Genomic DNA, 25,582 nt, shown 5'->3' with positions numbered 1-25,582 from the left:
TTGGAAGCACCAATGGTGGCCCAGGTTATCTGACCTGGACGTGATCCATTAGAAGTTTGGCCCTGACATTTACCTGAAGTCAGTGGTGCTGATTCAAGAACTAATTTCAACAAACTAGTGGTCTGCATGAGCTGCAGAGGGTGAGACGGAGAGGCAGAGAACAGACAGACAGGTGTTGAGTTTGCATTCTGCCTCACACATGGATTAATCTCTTCTAACTCACCTGTGTCCTCCAGGGTTTGGCTGGTGAGGTGGGTACGAGCTCGAGCCCTCTTTAAAAGTCAAATCCCTGCCTTTTGGAAGAAGTTGGCAGCCGAGCCTCTTCAGTCCCTCGGCAACTGGATAATCCATTTCCAGAGGGATAAAAGAACAGTGAGAAGATGTGGTTGTGCATCGTGTGTCCACCAGGGGGATGAAGGAGGAGGTAAAGTAATGTGGCTGTCAGGACTCCATCTCCCAGAGTCCCACCTGCCTGCCAAAGGTGCAAGTGAGGATGTAGTCAGACGACTGTTGACAGCCTAATTAGCGATGAGTTCTGAAGACTGCTGGTATTTTCTTACCTGCAGGCTGCTCAGAATCTGTACCTGGAGGGAGCAGACTGGGACGTGGAGGAGGACTTAAAGTCGTCCCAATAGAGGCCTGAGGCTGCAGGTGTGAACCACAGCCTCTACATTTCACTGTTTTGATGCTTTTAGTTTCTCACTGTTGTGTGTTTTATACTGCAGAATATGGACCACGGCCTTGCAGAGGAATGTCACAGGCGTGGGGTTGGAGTTAGATGTGGACCTATCCAGCACCATGCACCTCTCCCACTGGGTGCTCCAGGGAGTCTTGGTTCTGCCTCACAGAGCCTGGTACCTTTCACACAGTCTGTTCTGTATCAATGACGCCTTACGTCTGATTTCTTTAACTTAGACTGATGAGCAGATCGGAGGGAAACCTACAAGTTATGATTATAGATAGTACATGTTTTAAACTAGATAAATTGAGCCACATCAGAACACTAGATTGATTTTTTAAATTTATAATCTACTTCTCAGCTTTTGTTACTTTCTCACTAGATGGCAGCATTCACCAGTCCTCAGCTCTCCACCCTGCGTGTCTCCAGGGATCTTTATTGATCGTTAAAGTGCCAATATCTCCACACTGGTTCAGGATCTGTTGAGCTTAAAGTCTCTCACTGTTTGTTACTGAATGAGTGATTGCAGTTTAATCAACTTCGGGCTGTTTCATCCCTCTGTCCAGTCTGACAGAAGGGGCAGTAGATGCTGAGGGTTTCTGCTGAGGTTGTGAACATAAGCTGCTGCACACAGTGGAAAATGCACCACTGACCGAAGGCTGCTAAAGTTTTCCACTTCACCACCAAGTAGCTTTTCAGCTGCTTCTCTGCGGTGCGGGCGGCGCTCTGCGTCGTCGTTACAGCAGTTGAGCGAGCAGATCCAGTGCAGCCCTGAGTAATCGAGGCTGCTGAGCTCAGCGTGCAGAAGCAGGTGAAGTTTTTACTCTGGAAAAAAAAAAGGAAAATCAAGACGGCCCTGCGAGGATCTGGCAGCTGGCGTTTGCAGTGAGGTCACAGGAATATAAAACACTGCACCGGTCTCTGAGCCACAGCACGTGCAACATACATCATGTAGCCTGATTTGTGAGGAGTGCAGCTGCAGTGTGAGAGTAAACTGTGACTGACTGGAGATGGAAATCATCATCATGAGGCAAACTGCAGCATCATCATGCGGTGTATTTATTTAAAACTCCTCGTGTGGCCTGAAAAGAACCGGCTCTGAAAGGCCGGGTGTAAAGGTCAGACGGCCCCCTCCTCGGCTCTGACTGCTGCGTATCATAAAGAGTTTACAACAGAAAGGGGAGGAATCGTGTTTTCCTCTTGAATAGATGAAAAGAGAGTTGTGTTGTTTAATGGACCTACGCTTGATGTGAGCGAGCAGACTGAAGGCAATCCATCTCCTCCTGATTACAGGAGCAGGAGAGCCGGTGAATGGAGTCGACCCCGGCCTCCCTCCCTCCCTCCTCGGTGGTCAGAATGATTTTCAGCTGCTTGTGACCGGAGGGATTTACATTAACTCCTGAACCGCTCCAGTTCCTGCCCGGCTCCAAGTGGCCTCAGCAACAAAAAATGCAAAGAGTGCCCCTGAAACTAAAAAGTCTGACACATCAGATTCAAACCCTCCACCAGCTCCACCAGCTCCACCCGTCCCAAACAGTTTCCGTTTGTTGTGATTGAGAGCAGGTGGGCTCACTCAGTGCTGCTCTCTCCCTGTAGAATAGAGAGATACTGACCAGTGGTGAAGTATGGAAGCACGTTTCTGACAGATGAAGAAAAAAAAGACCAGTGGAAAGTTTCAGATGAGATAAAAAGTTAAAATGATTAGATAAATGTTGACTTTATAACTCAGAATTAACTTTACTCTATTTTTAAAATATCACAATTGATATTTATCTCATAATTTTGACTTTTTTTTCTTTAATTTTGATTTGTTAATCTCATAATTTTGAGTTTTTTATTACCTTTAAGATTTTTTCAATTTCAACATGTATTATTTTTAATCTTATAATTGATGTTTGTCTCATAATTTTGAGTCTTTAAATCTTATTTATGACATTTTCCTCAAAGTTCTTTACTGTCAACTAATAATTCTGACTTTTTCATCACATAATTATGTTTTTATTACTTTTTATCTCTTAATATTGACATTTTTCCACCCTTTTTATTGACTTTTGTTTCATTTTTGACTTTTCTCATGATTTTGACTTTTTTTTCCTGATAATTTGCACTTTTTTGTAATTTTTACTTTTATATAATAATTCTGACTTTTCATCTCTTAATTTTGAATTGTTTCTCATGTTTTTGACTTTTTTCTCATATTTTTTACTTTTATTAAGTAATTTTTCCTTTTTTTTTTTATCTCGTAATTATTATTTAATTAATCTTAGACTTCATTCTAAGTGTTTCTCTTTAGCTGGCGGACGCGAGCCTCCATACGTGAGTCCTCTTTGCAGTCTGCAGCATCTCCTGCAGCTGGTGGGACTCGCAGCTCAGAGGCGTAGTCACCCCGGCCACAGATACACATGTTGGGCTGCAGGTTCTGGTTGCAGTGCCTGGTGTTTGGGTTGGATCTGGGCCCAGCAGCCCTGCGGTTTGCTGGCTGCTTGCACCTACATGTCCCACAGTTACAGTAACCTCCTGCCACTGTCTGCTCGGGCACTGGTGGCTTCAGACCACATGGTGAATGTGCACAAATGATGGTTCCACATTAATGAGCCTCACTGTGTTAATATAACTTTTCACATGCAGCCAGAACTTAGTCATAATGTGTTTTAAATCCAGTTGTGTTCACCCAGAAAACAATTACTCATCATCGTCGGCACAGCTCCAGAGATGTGAGAGGACCCTCTGAGAAGCAGCAGCCGCAGCAGCCCATAATAATTCATTTAGAGGGAAAACAATGCGTAATGTGCCGACGCCTTGAGCGCGCATTGTCCTTTGTGCGGGGGTTGAAACGGGGCAGGGTAACAGAGACCCGGCAGCAGCAGGCTGTGCTTTTAAAAGACCCGAGGAGACTATAAAAGTGGTTTCATGCCCGCTGCAGTGAAGGCTCGGCTCGATGCGCGCACAGACAGACAGACGGAGGCAGGCAGAGCAGATAGAGAGAGAAACAGAGAGAGAGAGAGAGACGCGCTCAGCACTCAGGTCTCACTCACAGGTAGACACACACACGAGGAGCTGGGGAGGCAATTTTTTTTCCTTAAGTTCACTCAGGATCTTAAGACAGAATCGAAGCAGAGAGAGAGAGAGAGAGAGAGAGAAAGAGGGAGAGATCGTTCCTGGAAGTCTTCAGAAGTGCATGTTTGGTAACCGAGTAGGATGCGCGTCTTCTCCAGCCGACCCGGTTCTGTTTGACACTTGGATCCACTAAAACTCGGCTGATTTCTAACCGGGGTGGAAGTTGGGCTCGTTTCAACTTTTTTTTTTTTTTTTTTTTTTCTTTCTTGGCCGTGTACCTTTCTGTGCCGCGGAAATGGGACCGCGCCAACCGGAGAGCGTGTCCGCGCTCTGCAGAAGAAGTTTGCTTTGGACCGTGCTCGTCCTCTGGCTGACCGCGGCCGTTGACGGGACCTGGAAGACGGGACTTTACAAAACCTACTCAGCAGGGACGCAGACGTCAGCCTCTCACACCTCAGTCTACCAGAAAAGGTAAAGAAATCACCTGATGTAAAAATCATTTATCTCGTGTATGAATTGTTTTACGCACCGAAAAATCTCTCTTTGAATCTGTTTATAGACTTTGCAGCACTTCTTGTCAATGCATGCCTCCCATCTCCATCCATCTCCCAGCTCCTATTGTCTTCCTGACAGTCGGTTTCCTTTTTCCTGTCCTGGCAGGAGCACACAGTGCTCTGCTGACATGCCCATCCTCATTGTTTGTCCCAGCTCAGCCACCGTCTCCCTCAGAGCACCTCCACTGTCTCTGAGGGGTTTGTAGGAGCAGCAGCAGCGTGCAGCAGCAAACATCTGCTCCCTCTCAGCTGTCCTGGGGTTTCTCTTTAAGTGCACCACTCCTGGATCTCAGTCTTAAAGACGGGGTGCTTCTGCTTCAAGTGAATGAGGGACAGATTAGTTTTAATGGATTAAAGGCCACTGAATAGGAAAAAAAGGGGGGATTGATTGAGTTGTTGTCCTGAAGGAGACTGACCAGACTAAACACGCTGGCACAGAGCGCTGACCAGTTCTGCTTCCCTCCTGGACCGAGCCAGTGTTTAGCTCGGAGACTAGCCAGCGCTGCGTGATGAGAGGACGCTTCCCATATTACAAATATTTACACTGTCAGGTCGAGTGTGTGTGTGTGTGTGTGTGTGTGTGTGTGTGTGTGGGCTGAAAGTGTCCAGAGGCTGATCGCCCTCCCTCTTGTCTGGTGAGGCCTTTTGCCCTCGAGGTGAGTCCAGGTGGCTTTGCAGCGCTCCGCTGGCTCACCTCGGCCGCTCAGCACCCCTACAGAACCAGAGGTTTGTGGACATGTTTACTAAACACAAGCAGCTGGGACTCCACCACATCTGGGCCTGTTCTGGGAAAAAAGGGGGAGGATGAGTTTACAGTCCGTGTGCCGCTGTTTCTAAGAGGAGGAAGCTGCTGTTGGTGTGAGTCAGGAGGAGGTCAGTGGGTTTGAGGTGACACGAGAGGAGCTGAGAGTCTCGGCCCACCTGCTGCCTGGTCCCTGATCTGTGGAAGCAGCAGTTTATGTCGTGTCAACACGAGGCCAAACAGTGGCGGACAGCAGGAGGCTCTCAGGGGCCCGGAGCAACTTGACATTCAGTGACACAAACTTTTCACTCAAGTTCAGGAACTTAAAAGGAAGTTAATATTAATTTTAACCTCCACTGAGAAAGTCTTTCCCTCACCAGCCCTGTCTTCACACAGCGATTACCCAAATCAAAGGGGATTATCAACTCTTGAGTAGTTTCTCGACTGGTGCGGTCGCTCTGTGGAGGAGCTGATAAAGCGTTCGCTCACCCTTGTCCTTCTTAGCGACGATATGAGCTCAGTACACCGAGGGCCCGGCGGAGGAAGCTGCGTCTTTATTTCTCGTCTCGCCCACTTCTTTATCCTCCCCCGGGAGGACTTGTCATGGTCTGACAGGCAGTCTGGACCCCGTGGCCGACCTCATTCCTCATGTGCGTCTTAACCATATCCACTGTTTCTTTAAGCGGGGGGGATGAAGATGACGGAGATTCCAGCGGGCTGAGCCCCGCGTGGCTTCGAGCAGGAAGGCTTTAGATTCAGGACATTCAGGGAAAGTCAAATAATGTACGTGCTCAAGGAAAGTGTTTCACGGATATTATGTTAGTAGTGGAAACAATACAGACACAGTTAAAGAGATTATATAATAATTCTGCAAAAAAGGAGTGATTTGTAAGATATGGGCAGTATTTTAGGTTAAACATTAAAAAAATGGGAAAAAAACATTATCAACAGTGTTAAGAAATGACGGTGTTGATGTCATGTTGTTAAGTTTGCATGCTAACCAGCTAGCCCCGTCCGAGGCCACTTTGTACCCCAGGAGGCAACAGCTCGATAGCCTCTGTAGTTTTAGCTGGCAGATGTTTAGCATTGTTAGCTTTATCAATGAACAAAATAAACTCCCAAATGTCAAGAAATTAAATAATCTTACCTCTGTTTAACTTACAAACCAGATAAATACAAACGTACACCGTCTGAATTCAAGTTCCCGAAGTTGTAGCTTCTGTAAATCGCCTCTGTACTTTATCCCCTGTCATCTAATTGATCTCTGTTGGTTTCGGAGGCTGTCTTCAGTCTTCAGGCTGCCAGATCCAGGTGAGTTGAGCCCCGTCGCCCGTAGTGACGCCCGCTGTGATCCTGAAGGTTCTGATCCGGACACACTCTTGATAGCGTTCTAGCCACGGATTGCTAGCAACGAGCAGCAGTTGTTGGTCACTTTGCCCTCTGTTGACACCTTCAAGAAGGTCGGTATCAGCTCAGCTCCACATGATGGATCGTTGATGCTTTTTACTTCCTTCCTCAAACACTTGAAGACGCACTGAGCCGTCACGCGCAGAGATACGCTCAGAGCTCACAGGTGTTCAAACCAGACAAAGACGGATGAGAGTCGTCCTCGTTCCTCTGAGGCTGCTGTGAAGAGTTTTGACCCTCGAGGCCTCGACGTGGCGCTTTGATGATCTTCACCGAAAACACACTGCAGCTTTGAACCTGTTAACTCATCATTCAGTGATTCCTCAAGCACAAACTGAACGTTACGCTTTCTGTTTCAGTCTAATCTCTTTTCGGCTACTCAGGTCTTTTTCCCCGAAGCTGCAGATTATAACCCGAGGAATGTATCGCTCTCTCTCTCCATTAATTTCACTCTGATTGAACTCTCTGTTTCTCTCTCTGTCATGTGTTGTCGCTACACATTCATCTTCTGTATCCCAAGAGACCAACATGGCTTCATAATTGTCTTTCCTTCCACTTCCATGTTCCCATCGGAAGTGCCCTTAGGTGACCCTTACGCTGAAATGACCTCTGTCTGTCCTCCTCCTCTCCTCTCTCCTCTTCCTCTCTTCTTCCTCTCCCTCTGGCCATTTGCCACATCTGACTATTGTCCTCTGTTCCCCCTCCCCAAGTCTTTTTCCCACGGACGGAAAATCTAGAGAGAAATCCTTTAGATTTGTATCCGTGCTGCATTTCAAACATATCTCCCTCCTCCTCCTACGGTACGTGAATCGCTTGATGGATGGAGAGGGAGTTACGAAAATGTTTCTCACCAGAGTCTCGCAGGCGTTTTTGTTTTGCCCTCGTCAACCTCTTTCGTCAGTTCACACAGCCGAACGTCCGGCTTCTTCCTCCCCACACAGTCTGCTGAGGGAAATGTCAGCAGCTTGATAACGAACGACGAGGCAAAGCAGGCAGCGCTCGAGCTTTTTGTTTCAGTTCACGAGCTCTCTGACAGCGTTCGCACTCATTTGGGGTTTTTGTTTCCCTCTTCGATCTTTCGCTGTCTTGGCGTCTGTAGCGTTCGTGTATTTCTTAACTATTGGCCGTGAGAGACGGTTGATGATTTATTTAGCTTGGGCCCAGCGTTCAGAGCGTGCCATGTGTGCTTAGAGACCCGATACTCACCGAGGGGCTGCTCGCCGCTCTCTGCCAGGGAAACAGCGTGGTGCTGGTGGGTTTCACACTTCATAACACCAGAGCGCCTCCAGTAAGGGGAAGGTGTTGACTCTGAAACATTTTTGAGTGAGAGACTGAGAGCTCAGCAGGCACCTGCGTCCCTTAATGTTTAAATCCTGACAAAACTCAATGGACCATTGTGTGGTAGGTCTCAGCAACCAAAGAAGAGGAGAGTGATTCGCTTCAGTCTTTTAAAACCCAGAGAAGATCAATGGTTAGTTGATGAATCCACTAGTTGATAATCAATTAATTGTTTAAGTGACTTTTCAAGCAGAAATACTAAATATTTGTTGGTTCCAGCTTCTTAAATGTGATGATTTGCTGCTTTTCTTTGCCATTAATGACAGTAAATGGGGAGTCTTTTGATTTTTTGGACTGTTGGTTGGACATTTTCGAAATGTTTTAAAAAATTTTTGACTAAACATGAAGGGACATTGGGCCGTATTTAAGTGCACAACAACATATTTGATAACCCATAAGCTAACGTTAGCATTCTAGCTAATGTTACCTCTTTACAACATCTGATAAATAAGCTGAATTAATTGTACAATATCATCACATGTCTTAAATGGATTTATGTCAACATACATTTCTGGCAGTGTTATCTTGCAAATGGCTGAATGCTAACGGAAGCTACTGGAATATCAAATATGTTGTTTTACTTTGAAATTTGGCTTGACCGTTTCTTTAGTCGCTGATCAACTAGAAAACTGGGAAATTAAGTCTCTGAAACCGTGTCAAATATTCTGAATTAAATGTATCTGTATGTTAATGCAGCACTGGTTGCAGCCCTGATGTTTCCTGCAGCCAGTGAATAAACCTTTCTACCCTGAACATCCTCGTCTCTCCTTCCTCTCTGCGTTGTATAAACCATTCCTCCCGCTGCCTCGTACTCGAACGTGTCTTGATTCAGTTTTAGCGAGCTGTGTAGGTAACGCAGGGATTGGTTTCAAGCCATTAGGGAAACTGTAAGCTCTTTTCTGCCTACAGCTTTTGTTATTTCATTCACTGAAGAAGCAGCGGTTGGCATTTCCTCTTCGGTAATTGCGTAAGTGCAATGCAAAGAGAGAAGAGGAGACCATAAAACCCACCCCCACATCCCCCCTCAGGACCCCCTGGTGACGATCTGAGCTGTTCCCAGGTGAAACCTCCTCTCAGCCTGGGAAACTTTAGATGTTTATCTGTTGGGTCTGGAGGATAAGTGGCGGGGAGGAGTCAGTCCCCGCCGCTCCCCTCACTCTACCTGACCACAGCTCCTTCAGTGTCTGAAATTTTCCAGCCATGATTAGAGCAGTTTTTTTCAGGACAAGGGAAAGCAATCACGGGGTAATCATATGGATCCATGTTCACTTCTGTAACCTCACGGCTGATGGATACACTGAGAGACACGGAGGAGGGTCCGCCTGTGTTTGAATAACACGTGTGTGGCGGGTGAAATTCCTACTTGAGACGTTTTAGGATTAATTCAAACAGTGTCTCTAATAGTTCCTGAAATATCCTGTCTCAGATTCAAGCTTTTCACATCTGTAACTCACAATTTCCACATTAAAACCGGCTAGATTTCTGTTCCATTGTTTACTTACATTATCCCAAATGTTTCCGACAATGTTCCAACCCAGAAAAATCCAGAATTTTATTTTAAGTAACCGTACATTTCCTCTGGTCTCCTGTCACGATAGCTTCTGGAGGAAGAAAGACGGCGAACGTGACCGAACCGGACATGAGTAAAACTCTGATGTGTCGAACATTTTTGTCTGTATCAATAGAAGCTCCTCTCTCCCACAGAAAACAGGGCTCCTCAAACGCCTCATCAGTTTGTGACATTTGCATTATTTATATCTTGCAGCTTGTTTGACACGTACAAACTGATTTAACACAGCTGCTCTGTCGTTGTTTGCGGTTCTGGCTCAGGCGTGTGTGAGCCGACCAATCAGAGCAGACTGGGTATTTGGGAAGGGGCGGGTCTTAAAGAGACAGGAGCTAAAACAAAGTGCGTCAGACAGACAGTATTGGACAGAATGAGAAAATTGTGGCAGTAAACTGGATATTTTTTGGAGTTGCGAACAAAACAAGACGTTTGAGGACGTTATCTCGGGCTTTGGGAAACACCGATCAACATTTTTCACACGTTTTTTTGACATTTTTATGGAGAAAACAACTCAATTACCTGGGAGAGAATGAACAGATTAATGGACGGTGAGAATAATCATTAGCTGTCGGCCTAATTGCCAGAATAAACACAGAGTGAGTCATTTCTGCCGCAAGGTATCTCTCAAAGTTACATATTTACTCGATGTGTAATCAAAAGTTAGTCATGGAACAGAAACATCCCTGCAGCGCTGCAGAAGCTCGCAGACGTCTCCCGACTCTCCTGGCTGGTTCAGCTCGGTGTGTGTGTGTGTGTGTGTGTGTGTGCGGCCACCACAACATGCGAGGATTGTTAATGGGTTAGCCGCTCCACATCCTCCGCCTCCGGCTGTTTCCTTTAGTGTAAACCGTCTCGCACACACACACACACACACACACACACTCACTCACACACAAACAAACATATGGTCTTGCATATTGACAAACAGACTTTGGTGGGAACACCCCCATCCCCACCCGGGTCTTGCAAACACGCTGGCAGCAGAACAAACAAAGTTTTGTGCCACACAGGCTCCTTTGTGGCTCCACATCGAGCCTCCTCTCTATACATCCATTGATTGTGTAAACACAGGCAGCAGTAATCATTTTCCCTCCTCCAGCTACAGTCATCTGAAGGTAATCACAGTATTTGTTCGCCTCATTGTCGATGAAATAATAGTAACGTGCGGTGTCTCGAGCAGCCGCAGCGCGTTCCCGTACGTTTACGTCGAGTAAACACCCGTCAGTGTTTTCTTGATCTGCTAAGTAAGAATAAACTCTTCTCAACATCAGATATCTGCTGCTGTTAGGACGGTAATTGAACTCTCGAACCAATTAGCCCTCCAGTGAATCATCCTTTTACGCCATTTGGTGCTTTTAGTGCTGTAACTGGACCTTCTTATGGAGGGAAAGTATTTCATTTAGCGCTCGGAGGCTTAAGATATAACTCTGTCGTGACTGTAAGTAAGTGTGCTGACTCAGCCTGCTCTGAATGATCACGTCCTGATCTATCAGATCTTAACCTCTGACCTTTACACAGGCCTGTTTTTCCAGAGAAGGTCAGTTTCTCAACAGCCTCTCAGTGAGTCCTGATAGCGTCTTTCTGGAGAAGGAGTGGACTCATGACCCGACTTCAACCCCTGTTGAAAACTTCTAATCTCCGTTCGGGGCCTCGTCTTCCTCTTTATTCCCTCCTGAGGGACTTCACCTCCTCCGGGAGCCGAATGCAGACGGATGTGTGTTGATAGAGGGGGCGACTGCAGTGTAAATACAGCCCACAATGCACTCCTGCGAATCTCGCGGCTGATTAAAAGCGTGTAAACACCATAAAGGAGTGTCAAAACAAAAGGGAGGGGCGACTGTAAAACCCCGCGGGAAGACAGCAGCGTCCTGGATGTGACTGCGTGGATGATTTCCACCTTTGCGAGCGCGACACGGTGCGGGCGCTCTTTGTTCGGAGGTGTTTTGCAAACATACACTTCTCTTTCCTGAATTATTAACTCTGGAAATGTTCTTCTGTGTCTCAAAATAACTTTTCCTCTGCACCTTCCTGACTCTCCCTCTCCCTCTCTCTCTCGCTGTGTTTCTCCCGACAGGAACTGGTGTCCTCATACGGTCACTAAGACTGTGACCTGCCAGGTACAGAATGGGACGATCCTGCAGCGCGTCTACCAGACGTGCCGCTGGCCACAGGGATGCACGGGAGGCAGGTGAGGAGCGCACCTGGACCTTAAAGGGATATTCCGGTGTACATTTACAGTTTATAGTCCGGGGCATCTAACCTCCAATAGAAATCCAGCTAAGCTAGCGGAGGTTAGATGCTCAGAACAGCAGCAGCAACAGCTGGCCGATATTATCCACCGATATTGGCCTATCACATATACATCTTTATCAGCGCAGCAGAAAAAGATGCTTGAGATAATCTGTAATCATTCAATTCCCAATAAAGTTAAAGGGATATTCCGGTGTAAATTTAATCCATGGTCTAACACACAGTGAAACTGTGTTAGACTCCCTCTCGAGAGATCAAGTTAGCAGACCACTAATTTACGGAGTTTTATCAACCTCAGAAACGACCGCACCACAACAATACACTGCAGTAAATGGATCCAAATATAAACCGCCACCAAAAAGCCAGAAATAATGCTCAGAACAGCACCAAACTTCAGCAACAGTACAAATAGGGTCTCAGCACATAGGCCGGGGCATCTAACCTCCGCTAGCTTAGCTGGATTTCTACTGAAAAGCTGACTAAATTTACCACTCTTCTGCAGCAGCTTCCTGTTGACGGGAAGTCCCGACGAGTCGATTACCGAGTGCAGTAGAGTTCCGCGGCTCATGGATGAAAATGTATGATTATGACTCCATGGAAAAGCAATCAAAGTTCATATGTGTCTTACCTGCCAGTTTATAACAGTTATTATCGAGAGCGGACAGGGAAAAGAACGGAATTGAGCATTTCTAACCGCACTCGGTAATCGTCGGGTCGGGACTTCCCCGACCCGGAAGCTGATGGAGGAGAGTTGAAGTCTGTTTTTAGCTTCACAATAGAAATCCAGCTAAGCTAGCGGAGGTTAGATGCCCCGGACTATGTGCTGAGACCCTATTTGTACTGTTGCTGAAGTTTGGTGCTGTTCTGAGCATTATTTGTGGCTTTTTGGTGGCGGTTTATATTTGGATCCATTTACTGCAGTGTATTGTTGTCGTGCGGTCGTTTCTGAGGTTGATAAAACTCCGTAAATTAGCGGTCTGCTAACTTGATCTCTCCAGAGGGAGTCGAACACAGTTTCAAGGTGATTTAGACCATGGATTAAACTTACACCGGAATATCCCTTTAAAGCTGCAGCTACTGTGAACCTTTTACAGCATCCATTACCAAAGAAAGACCCAAAGATTGAAACTGGAGCATCTTCTGGAGCCGAGCCTCAGTTAGTCATATTCTTTAGGCTGCACTTACAAACCACAACAATCAAAACAAACAGATTGTCAGAGAGTTTTTGACAGCTACAGTATCTCCCACTTAACTACAGATTCATCAACAAGCCTTGAGCAAAATGTCTGCAAAGCCGCCATCACTGGCACATCTAATTCCAGTAATAACCCAAAATTAAATGTCAAACCAGAAAATCGAGCACAAAGTAAAAATTCTCTGATTCCAGCTTCTTAAATGTGAATATGTTCTGGTTTCTTTTCTTCTCTGCAGCAGTAAACTGGATATTTTTGGGGTTGTGGACAAAACAGGATGTTATTTTGGGGCTTTGGGAAACACTGATCAACATTTTTCATGTTTTTTTTTTTTTACATTTTATAGAGAGAACAACTTGATTACCTGAGAGAGAATGAACAGATTAATGGACAGGAATCATCAGGGCTGCAAGTTCGATTAATCTGTTCTTTTCTTTCTAGATTAATCGATTGTTTGGTCCGAGTTTCTGTGAGTCCGAAACTCCTCAGTGTTGCACATATCAAATAGATAAAAGCACTAAATGAAGTTCACTTGGAAGTAGCTTAAAAGTGGCTAATTGAGGCCGATTTTAACATGTGAACAGGAGGCCAGCAATTGGTGGGAAACAGAATGGAAGACGGAATAGAATAAACTTTATTGTCTTGCCGAAGCTCCGTAAGATTAAAAGGAAAAACATCACATTACGGGAACAAAGATCTCTCAGTTTTAGTGCACAGTCGGTGCATTCATCCCCCGCGGTCTCCAGCTTCCACTCTCATATTTAAGTTTACTGTAGTTGGTCGACCGCATGAATTGTGTTTTGGATAAAAGAAGCCTTGTAGATCTTTTCCTCTGGGTCGTCCTGAGGGGAGCCGCTCAGACCCGAGGCAGAGGAGACGTGTTCAGCCTTTAATGAGCTGTGTAGATCACCTAGTGGATTCTGTTGGCGGCCAACGATCTTAAAAGTCTTTGTCAGCTTGTTTCTGTTTACTCGAGTCAAGTGCTCGTACCAAAGAGGACCGTGTTGTGTGTTGTGTGTTATGTGTGTGTGATGTCTCTACGGTTTGTGTGTCGTGCAGCTACAGGACCGTCGTCAGACCTTCCTATAAACTGGTGTACCGCACTGTGACCTCTCTGGAGTGGAAGTGCTGTCCAGGATTCAGCGGCGCCGCCTGTGAAGAAGGTGAGTCGAGGCCGATACAGCGACGAACACAACGCACGGTTCAGTTATAAAGTCGTTCGGAGAGCGGCGTCAAAAAACGCTTCTCAGTCATGACAACAGGTTGTTTATCGGCGGGGAGGGGTTTCCTTTCACGCTGACGCAGGATGTACAAGGTTTTAGTCTCGTCTTTGCGGTGTGTTCAAGTGCAGCTTCTTGCACAACACCCAGGAGATGTTCGGCGTCAGCTCGGTGCTTCAGGGCCCTCAGAGTCAGGGTGAGGAGGAGCTCGACATCCGAGGCGCTCGGAGTAGAACCGCTGCTCCTTCACGTTGAAAGGAGCCAGTCCAGGTGGTTCGTGCATCTGATCAGACGGGCCTCCTAACTGGGAGGAGACCTCGGGGCAGACCCTGAAACTCGCTGGAGGGGGTTACATATCTCATCTGGCCTGGAAATGCCTCAGGATCCCCCGGGAGGAGCTGGAAAGCGTCGGCGTGGAGAGGGACGTCTGGAGCCCGCCGCTGCTGCTGCTGCCACCGCGACCCGACCCAGATGGAAATGGACAGACGGATGGAAGTCCTGTCCGTTTTCTCCTCTCTCTCTCTCTCTCTCTCTCGGCGTCCTTTCCCTGCCTCTCTATTTCTTTCCTTCTTTACCTCTTAAATCTTCCCCCATTTATCGCCATCTGCATCCCCCCGTGTTGATTTGAAGCCTCCGAGCTGCGCGTGCCTTCCAACACACGTGTGCGAGTAATACTTTAAAACAGGAGTGATTTCCATTAGGGCTTACATAAGGCCGCCTCTGTCTCCTAAATGAAGTTCAGGAACAAGATCCCTCTGCCTCCTCGGGGCTGCAGTCAGATACCTCCGCTTTTTATTAATCAGCTTTTAATGCGTTCGTTCTGAGAGGCGTTGTGCGACGTCAGGGTTTGTTTCTTTCGTGCGGTTTCTGGGTTTTTTATGGACCAGCTGGAGCCGAGACTCGGTCCTCTTAAAGTGCCATTTTAACGCTGCTGTTTTCATTTTTGGGCTACTGTAGCTGCCCACCACACACACACACACACACACACACACACACACTCCTACACTCCCGGTGCATAATGACTTCCCCTGGCACTGGCCCCCGTGTCTCTGCAGTCTGGCGAGCAGGGTGGAGCGTCTGTTTATGCCGAGGCCCAGAACTCGACTGGGTGTAACATAAATCGTCAGGCCTTTGCGACACAAAGCACAATAAATGTTTACAGTGGTTAAAGTGGTCGCTCTTTAGTGGTGCTGAAAGGCTGTTTTTCAGATTTATGCTCCCTCCACTCGAAGGTAAACTCAGAGTAACTCCCAGACTGCCCAGCGTCCGGCGCTCTGCTGCATCCAGGCTGCAACTGGAGACGTTTCTCCACTTTTCCTGCTGGCTGACGCATTTTTTTGACGATTATATTTATCTTCATTTTTGTTATTTCAGCACCTCAAGACAAATAAACCCTCCCAGTCACCCTCATCCATCCCCGTCAACCCTCCATCTGTCAATCATCTTCACGTGAAACTGCTAAAAAAAATGACGTAAAGTCGAAATATAGACACTTTTCAGTGTTTGATTAAATTGATTTAAGAGCGATTTACATCTCAGGTTGAGTTGCACAGGTTACAAAGCTTGTAAACAAAAGAAGCTTGACACATCTTAAAGATTCAAAGTCACACCTGGTCTTTCTCCCAAAAATCTGGGAAGTTCCCCCATATTTCATATTTCCTTCAAGGAGATTATGACTCCGCCTGCGTCCGTTTGTTTGGACCCCACTAACCTTTGGTGTGGTCCAGGAATTTTCTTTTCGACATCTGTGTTTTTCAGGGAATAATCACTGTTGATCTGGATCTTGATGAAAAATTATATATATCTATATCTATGCGTGAGTATAGTTTTAATATTGGTTGGCTGAGATTATCGGCCCGATTTATTGGTATTTGCTGTATATTTGATCCAATATCGGCTGATATGAAAACTTTATTTAGACATAATAATGATTTAAAAGATGCTTGGAGTAATTTATAATTGGCACATGTCCAGTGAGGTTAGAGATAATTGCAAAAAATAGGTGTGATCGGCCGATATATCGATATTAGAATCCTTTACTCCTTAATATCAGCCCCAAAAAATCGAGTATCGGACGAGCTCCCATTTAAAAATCTATGATTTGATATCGGATTGATTGAATTAAAGGCCAGTATTTGGCCTCGATGGAGGTCGGTTTGGTAGAAGAGGTTCATTTCTGATGGAGGATGTGTCTCACAGACGGACATTGTTTGTTATAATAAACTAATGAGTTCTTTCTTGGTGTTATCGAGTGACACTCGTCAACACCGCCTCGTTTTAGCCCCTCCCCCTGAACACATTCACATTCAGACAGCCCAGACTTTACTTAACAAAAGCACAGGAACACACAGTCAAACTGGGAGGAAATTATCCAATTAAGTTGTTGCTGGAGGAGATTCCCCTCCGGTTGTCATGGCAGTAGGGGGCTGTCGAGCCAGCGGGGATGCTGGGATTAGCCACTTATCTGAGCGTCGTTCCGGGTGGCTCAGATCACAGGCGGCGCTGAGTGGAAGTGACAGGTCCCATTCACGGGGCCTTTACTCTCCGGCACCATGGATGCTATCCAGGGCCACCGGCGCTTTGTTCTGCTGCTGCCGCGTGAGCAGAACCTCTTGCCAGGGCAGAACCTGATACCCCGCTGCTGTCTGCCTCGTTCGCCCGCTTTAAGGAGAAATAAAAGCTTGCCCACACGGGCAAAGCTGTAGGCCGGATTGTGTTTAAATCTGTTGCCATAGGGTTGCCAAGTGAAAGTTAAAGCTGCACTTGAAGTTCAGTGGGTGCAAGTTTCAAATCCAGGCTCTGAATACCTGTGTGGGTCTTTGTGGGTTTCTAGACGGCTGCGAGCACTTGTTTGACCTTGAGTTGGGCTGAATTTAAAAAAAAAAAAGGCGATCACCATTGTTATATAAAAGAATAACTCTCATCCTGCTGCACTTTTCAAAGTCTGCCGTCTGGGTCAGACATTAAAAACATATTGCTTTTAATCTCATAAGACGGCTAACGCCGGAGACATACATCTTTAAAGACCTCTTCTGGAGTTCCACTGTTGCTTATATACCTTTTTTTTGCTCCCATCATCCCTTTTCCCTCGTGCTTGTCTGCTTTTCACAGACTGTGGAAAATGTGTGTTATCCTCTCATTTACTCACGCTACCTTGCTTTCAACTCCGCCGTTCTCTCTCCAGGCCACCCCAAAAAGCCCCCGGCCAATGTCTGACTCCCAAGGCCGGTCTGCATTACGGCAGATCCCAACAGAGTCCATACGAGCAGGACCGCGGGGCCGAGGTCGCTCTGAGGTGCAAGAAAAGGGAAAAGGAAGCGCGTTATAAGCCGAGCGCACGGTCATCGACGCGATAAAATAGAGATGAGGGAGTTGTTTTCTCTTGTGTCCCTCCGTTCTCACCCCTCCGCCCGCCAGCCGATTCGGTCAACGCGCGTAAATCAACACGTCCGGTCCGAGGTGAGGATAACGCCGTCTTTGTTGAAGCTTTCGATTGTGTGTTTTTCAAAAAACCGGAGCAGCAGAGCGCGGAGATAAAATGTGAGAACGTTGTGAGGAGAGTTCACGCCAATGCTGTCATCCCGTCATATACAGCGGGATCGAAAAAGCAAAAACATTACATCACACCCGGGCTGATAAACAAAACTCTCTCCATCGGAGCGGAGAAAGATAACACCGCATCAGACGGCCACCTTTCACATCTCCTACTTCCTCACCCTAACCTCAGGACTTGGCTGGAATTCCAGGCCGGTGGTGTAATTACTGGGTCCTAATTGTTTTCTACGAGGCTTGGGAGATATTGTCTTACTGCTGGACCCGGAGCACAATGGTCTTTATCTCTGATTGAGCCTGAGAGAAGAGAAGAGAAGAGAAAAAAACAAAAAAAAAGGCTAAGTATTTGCAGATGGAGGCACTTTCATAGCATGCCAGAAACAGGGATTTAACGTATGCCTGGTTGGCTTTGGCATTCCAAGTACCTAAACGCCTGTTTTCAGACGGGGATATCCCAATTTGTGCTACATCAAACACAAATATCGAAATTATACCTCATTTGGAGGCAATTGCATGATACGAGAATATCAAGTGTAACCCGTAAAAGCAAACATTATTGAATTAGAGCTGGCTCTCGGAGGCCCTTACAGGTTGCATCAGCGTCAACACTGAAGCGTTGCTGCACACTCAGCGGCTGCGGAAACCCCCCCCCCCAACGTTTTTTTTTTTTTTGTATTTTGGCGCTTTCTGCTCATTTTGATTGACTCTTAAAAGTGTGAAGATGACGCTAAGAGACAGCAGTTGATATCGCGGACCTGATTTGATTTATGGCGACAGCACTATAAAGGAAATATGGCTGCAGCTTAACGCGGGGGGGGGGGGGGGGGGGGGCGCCGTGCAGCGAAACATATGGGGGATGTAGACTTGAATTAGCACGGCTGTCAAAGCTATGCCTGGTGGGGTGGGTTGGATGTGTGTAGGGGGGGGGGGGGGTCCCCTTCAAGCCGTATCTCGCAGCCAAGCGGAGGCTGCGGTTTTTGGGTCACAATTACGGTGTGGCTGGGAGGCAGAGGCGGGCTGTCTGTAATAAGCCGCAGAAACGTAATCTGTGTTTTCACAGCTCAGCGCGGCTTATCACAGGCCTCCACGCTAAACCCGGCCGCTTTAAACATCAGTCGGCTGCAGCTTGCCATTAGCGGAAAGGAAGAGTGGGAGAGGGAGAGAGAGAGAGAGAGAGCGTGGACACCAAGCGTCTGTCTGACTGCCAGAGCGAGTGCGTGGGTGGGAGAGCGAAGGTGTGGAGGATTTGTACAGTGAGGGATGCAGCTGCTCGCCGTGATTAGCTGCTTTTAATGGCGGCGGGCTTTAGGAGCTGCGAGTGGAGGGAGGCCAGAGCGAGGTCAGAGGGGAGCGGGCTGAACGAGGAGCAGGTGACCTCCACTCCCACTCCCACATCCCCCCCCACCCCCGAGACCACACAGCAGCACGAGGAGGGCCGGACACAACATGGAGTCACCTTCACCTTTCCATTTCGCATTCCTTGAGTTCCCTCTGTTTGCATGAGCAGGTGTTGAATACGTCGCATTGATTCATTCACAAACTAGAGTGGCGGTCAGTTAGAGTTGCAGCGATACACTGGTTCTAAGAAGGGGTGGTGAAAAAAATCGATAATCGATTAATCGCGATTATAATATTGACGATTATGATTCGATTATTAAATTTCCAAAGATCGATTTTTTTTTTTTTTTTTTTTTAATGTACATTTTTTATTTATTTATTTATTTATTTATTTATTGTAATATAAACTGGAGTCCTCCTCTTACTGGCTTCTGCTAGATGGTCCACAGTCTGGAGCCAAGATATGTTATTCCGTCCCGGAGCTTTTTCACACTTTAATTCCAAATCTTTACAAGGAGACAAACCTTTCTGTGCAAGTGTCCCTCAACTCTGCTCACAGGGCAGCAATAATCTGCGATGCCTGGACATCCAGAGCTACAGTCTCATATGTGACCGTTACAGCTCATCATGTCAGCAGTTAATGGAATCTAATGTCCTACGTACTTCAGACGAGAGCTATGGATGATAGCCACACAAGCGCAAATATGTGTGAGTTTCTCAAAGCAATGGCAGGCGAGTGGGGAATAGATAAACACGCCCTGCAGGGGCGGTTCTAGGGGGGGGGCCAACAGGGGCCAGTGCCCCCGTAACTCCGAGTCTGGACCCCCCTGTGGCCCCCCTGACAGGGAGTCTGCATCAATAATACAATGATTTCTTGCAATGATTTTGTTCTGAAGGGAAAGGCAGAAATAAAGTGTCTCAGCAGTTTACTACCCAATCAAATTTGTTGAAATTGTAAACACTGCTATGTCTGAATAAGGGATTTATCCTTTTTTTCCGGGTTGTATGTGCCCCCTAACAAAAAAGCCGGCCCCAACCTGGCCCCCCTATGAAAACTGGTCTAGAACCGCCACTGACGCCCTGGTTCTCGTCATGTGCAATGCTTCTAACATGAGTCCGGCTGCTGAGCTTGGCAACTTTTCTTTTAACAGTGAAACAGAGTGAGACTACATTTAAACCAAAGTAAAAAAATAATAATTTGGATATTACAGTTACACTTTACAATATTAAAGGTGCTGTGAGGTGTTACTCAAAAGAGAAGTAAAATAATTCTGCGGCTGACTGATGTTAAATGGAAGATCAATAATCGTTAATGATTGAAAATCGAATCGATAATCGTATCGAGACTTCAATAATCGGAATTGAATCGAATCTAATCGGGAAATTGTGCTGATTAACCACCCCTAGTTCTAAGGTATGAAACTTGATGGTTATTGTTTTATCTTGAGTGCAGTTGAACTTTTTGTACACTCTCTGTTTCCTTTATGTGACAAAACTCATTGTAAACAAAGTGAAAGATGAATTTCTATAGATATCGAAATAATATCGTCACTGTGAATTTGTTTGGCCACGATAATCCTAGAGTGAAAATCAGATTTTTTGACAGCCCTAATCCAGTATCAGGTTGTTCTTACTCATACACACCAGCCACCTGAATATGTCTGATTTTTTTCATTAAGATCCGTACATTATGGATCTTAAAAGGGCTTACACAAAAAAAGGCTTTCAATGTTGAAAGAATTACTGGACCTGCCCCTTTAACCGGATCCGCACCAGAAGTTGACAGGGTTTATCCTGTGCCGAGACCCGAACTCCGTCCAAGTTTTGTGGAAATCCGTTCAGTCATTTCTGTGCAATTCTGCTGACAAACCAACCAAACAACCAAACGGAGCTGAAAAACAGATCCGATATCTGCTGCGTTCACAAAGCTACCCAGAGCATTTACTCAGTCATGACAAAGACACATAAATCAGGAACATACAGGGAGGCCCGCTGCAGCCAGCGCGCAGCAAAAAAAAAAAGGCCACAGCAGCTGATATTCATAGTTATGTAAATGGCCAGCGCAGCACAAGTGCAGAGCCCAAATTGGAAGCAGCTGAAGTGAAGGCTGGAACTGGGCTGAGGGCCCCAGATGAGATTAGACGTGGGAGCGTCCAGCCAGCCCGCTCAGCCCACGCTGCTGCGCTCAGGGGAATCATCATAACAGTCATTAATTAACAAACAATACCACTGAAAAAAAAAAAAAAAGAAAAACCGAACAGTGGAGGGAGGTTTTCTCTCTCCTCCTGCTCGCCTTTCTTTCCATACAGTCTTCTTCTTACGTAAGCACGTGTTGTTGGTTTGTGCATCACGTTTATGAAAAATCCCCCCAAAATCATACTTCTTGGAGCCGTTCGGGTATCTAAACTGGGATGCATGCTAACAATTATTATATATTACTATGACAGACCACAGAGAGAGCGCAGGCTGCTGCAGAAAATCCTCCTGTGGAATAATAATCACTGTGTAATTACGATTCCCTGAACTTCTTCTGTTTATCTTTGACTGTGATGTTGCGAAAAAATACGAGCACAGCGATGGTGGGATTTATTTTTCTGGGTCGGCCTGGTTCATTTAGACTTTTTATTTATTACAATATCTCGCTTATTTACTTGATTTTCCCGTCTATATCGGCGCTTTACGCTCCATTTGTTTACCTGCGTCGTCCGCTGTCTCGCCTGACGCTAAATCTGAAATGTCAGCGAGCTTCAGGAAACACAGATGCTTCGGCTCAACTTTTCCTGTTTTTTTTTTTTTTGGGGTCTTTTCTGAAAGTTTTCATACATACTCAGCCTTGATTCTGAGTTAAGGTTTTATGTATCTGGGCGCGTGGACTGGAAATGCCTCTTCTGCTTACTGATTTATTTATTATTTCCCAAGACTTCCCCCGGGAGCGAGCTGAAAAACAGTCAGAGGGAGATAAAGTGGGCCGAGTCAGCGGCGCGAGAGAAACTTTTTAAGGGGATGAAAATAGACAACGCGCACGCCGCGGCAGCTGGAGTATTCTTCTGTCCCCAATAAAGCCGAGGCATTTCCCCCCCCCTCGCCCCGGTACTCTAAGTGGACTGGTGTGCTGACTGAGTGACCCACAAACAGACGGGCCTCTTTGCAGATCGTGCAATGGAGGAAGGACGCTCTCTTCCTGGACGAGATAAGTGAACTGGTAACAGAGCCGTTATCATGTAGGAAGATAAGAAGAAGCTTTCGTATCCTGCCCTTTTTTTTTCTCCTCTTTTTTTTTAATCCTCCTGGCTTGTGGAGGTGTGAGCTCTGCCTCCGTTCTCTCATCTCTGATCCACGATGTCATTAAAGCTGCATTAACCCCCGTCTTCAACGTACCGCCGCCTCTCAGCTTGAAGGTATATATATATATATATATATATATATAGTGGCGCGATGATGTGGGTGTGCTAACACAGCTCCTCTGTCTGTAGGTAGTCCTCCGAGAAGGTAATGAAGCATATTTTGACGTCAGCGGCGAGACAATGGCAGCATTGATGGAGTCGTGTCGGTCCGTACAGCTGTGATGAGTTCAGTGGACCCGGTTGTTGCCTGCGGCGCTCTGGAGAGGCCGCTAATGTCTTTCACAACCTCGGACTCGATGCAAATTGCGGTTTCTTGGGTAATTTGTCAGAATTCCAGTATCTGTCCGCTATTTTTTCCATCTTAATCTTCATCCTCCCTCTTTATTTGGCTTCGTAAAGGTGTTTTCTTTGCTTTATTTTAGCCAGAACTCGGAGTGTAAATCTCTGGACGCTTCACGGTTTGATCCGGGTTCAGAGGGCCACGATGCGATTTCATGTTTTCCCCGCTGTGTGACCTCCTGCCACTTTTGAAACAACGCAAAAAGACAAGAACGCCACTCAGAAGAGCCCCTCGTTTCTCCGGATTCAGTGTATTATTCCCTGAGAAATTACAACAATGTGGAAAAACACCAACGTAAAATAAAAAGGTAGAAACAAATCCTAGATCCGTCCCATTATCTGGATCTGCACCACATCTTAATGAGGTCTTTTTTCGGGGCAAAGATCCGTCGTCGGTCGTCCTCTCATGTTTTCTGGAAATCTGTTGAGCGGTTTTTGTGAAATCCTGCAGACAAACCAACCAAACCATCGAGCAGAAACATGGACCGACTCCTTCATCCTTATTTTGTTTAAGAAAGTAATCGCAGTCTCATCAGCATTATTCGGTCTGACCCTTTGTGTTGGGTCATGATGTTATTAGCCCTGTCAGTCTTTTGGATAAAAAGACCGGTCGTTAGCCTCCTCTCTGAAGTGTGGTCTTTAATTTTCTAGTCATCACGACGTAGATCTGTCGGGTTTGAGTCAATTTCTTCATGCGACTCGCAAAGACTTCAACACAGCCGTCGCCGCAGTCTGGCACCAAAAGTGAGATTTGGTGAAGTAACGATCCTAACTTGGAACTTTTTTAGGTTCCTTGGTTTCCTCTGACCAAACATGAAAAACCTGACGACATCTTTTTGATTTAAATCAAAGAAAAACGTCTTTAATTCTCTTGCTCCCTTTTTTTCAGTCATATAAATCCCAGTTAAATATCCACCGATGTCTCTGTCGTACCTCTGATCCAACCCGACTCTGCACCGCAAAAACATAAAAATACGAGGGAAAGTGTGAACTCCACATGATATATTATTCTCCATCGCAGCATCATCCTGTGGTTCTTGTACACGCCCAGTAGTCGTGACGATCTCGCTGCTCGTTTGTCGCCGTTATGAGTTCATAAACATATACAACACCACATGAGAGGGGCTCGAGTGTTGTGGCTCGGTGGGTGGGGGGGGATTTACGAAAACCGACCTTCAAACCTCCTCCGCTCCCGAGTTTACGAAACCACAAACAGACCGCCACATCACAGGGATCTCGCTGTGTCGTGTTGTGGTGACATCATTTATGGCCCCTCGTATCGCAGACCTCCCAAACATCCACCCCCCCCCGCCCGAAGTCAGGTCTCAGTTTCCCAGCCGCTCAACGCCGCACTCTCTCGGATAACGTGCGGAGTTTAAAAGTCGCTGCCCCCGTCTGACTCTTGAGCCGTATTTTCTCCGAGCAGGTCTTTGCATATATTTCCATTTGCTCATGTGCTTTGATACAGCGCTCAGTGGGGATGAGGGGAGTGGTGCTGATGGTTGTGATTAGTTCTGGACCGAGGACCGAGAGTGGAGACGAGGTTTGGATGAACTTCACCAGCAGTTCGACCTAATTAGAGACATTCCCGGTCGACTCTGCAGAGCTCAAACCTGACAGAGGAGCAGGGCCTTTCCCCAAGTCTTGACCAAAGAAGAAATGACCTCACGCGATTGGCTAGAAGAGGAAAGAGAGGAGGATAATAGAACTTGTCTCCAGAGATCAGATGTCTGATATTTAAAGCTGGAGTCACACGCGGCTGGCAAACGCACGACCGCAGCGAGGAGTCTTCCATTATAGAAGCGATCCTGCAAGCGTGGTGTGTTTTTTCAGCTCCGTGCTTCGGCAGGACGGCGTAATGGAGAATAATCCTACAAAGACTCCGGAGTTATCGTAATCCAGGGCTGCAGTTAGCAGAAGTTAGCAGTAACTCTGGTGATATGCATTACATACTGCACCTTTAAACCAAAGTATGATCTTTTAAAAAGCCCAGCTGAGTTAGTTTTTGTGCCTAAACCAACCGCACGACATTACAAACAGTCCGAAAGTCATAATATGTCATTACTGCAAGCTTTATTTTGAAAGTCTAACCAGTAACTTGCTGAAAATGGGATTATAACCGACATCCAATCCACAAACACAGACATTTTTCACCTTAAAGTAACCCAAGCTGTCTGCAGCCGTTCATTAACGCGTCAGTATACCTGTCACATTTGAATCCAACAGTACAAATACAGTCAGACGGCCTATTTATTATGGAGTAGAAAGGAAAGGAAGGAGTCCGAGGAAGTCAACCAAGGTAAAACGAGCGTGAACGGACGGGCATCCGTTCTGTGGAGAGCGCCGGTGATGTCTCGCTGATCTTGAGTTTCCTCGTACCGCTGGGACTCTTCAGATGTGGGTTTCTAGGTCAGATCCGGATTCTGACTGTAGTTTTTTTTGTCTTTGCTTTGGACATTAACAGCAGCCGTGTTGCTAGTGCCGACAGCAATACCGCAGGGAAACACTAGGAGGGAGAGTTTACGAAGTTTTCTGTTCCCGCGTTAAAATAAACTTCCGTTGCCCCTGACAGCCGTCCTGATCTCACCCGCGGTGTTTCACAGAACGTGTGCGTGTTTCGTGTTGTTTGCTCGGCACTAATAGAGCGTGCAAGACATGCATCATTTAGGAAAGAGCTTGTATCTCCTCCGCAGCGTCTGAGGTCACGTCTCTGAGGGCTTCTCTCAGTATCCGCACGCCCTTCGTTCGGTCGCGTTCAGTCCACAGCGCCGTGCAGACCGTTTCCACTCGGCACGGCACTTCCTTTTAACGTCTCCTTGTTCACTTGGAGACAAACATTGCGCTGAGATCATTGTTGAGGGAGTGTGGTATGCATCAGTGCTCCACGTCCTGTCTCTGAGGCTGGGAGGAAGAGGCTGTGGCAGCGCTGGTGGGGCAGCGTCGGGGGCTCGGAGCCAGAGAGGCCCAGCGGGGTGAGCTCATTAACAACAGGACGTACCCCT

At 46.6% G+C, this 25,582-nt stretch overlaps 1 protein-coding gene across 5 annotated transcripts in view; it reads left to right on the top strand.

The window, feature by feature from the left end:
- Positions 1–3,343: 3,343 nt before the first annotated feature.
- The window catches only part of emid1 (EMI domain containing 1), a 63,908-nt gene continuing 41,669 nt past the window's right edge, over positions 3,344–25,582 (top strand). Inside the window, exons 1-3 of one of the 5 annotated variants that reach the window (XR_003984106.1) lie at positions 3,344–4,207; positions 11,419–11,532; positions 13,847–13,950. Coding sequence is in view for 4 of the 5 variants with exons in the window: in XM_030417641.1 (XP_030273501.1) it covers positions 4,032–4,207; positions 11,419–11,532; positions 13,847–13,950 (394 nt within the window). In the remaining variant the exon portion in view is untranslated. The remainder of the gene's footprint in view (positions 4,208–11,418; positions 11,533–13,846; positions 13,951–25,582) is intronic. The other 4 variants (XM_030417641.1, XM_030417643.1, XM_030417640.1 and 1 more) reach the window with 4 other exon arrangements.

Source organism: Sparus aurata, chromosome 5 (assembly GCF_900880675.1).
Source record: "Sparus aurata chromosome 5, fSpaAur1.1, whole genome shotgun sequence".
In the NCBI taxonomy this organism is placed as follows: domain Eukaryota; kingdom Metazoa; phylum Chordata; class Actinopteri; order Spariformes; family Sparidae; genus Sparus; species Sparus aurata.
This window is presented reverse-complemented; position numbering and strand designations above follow the sequence as displayed.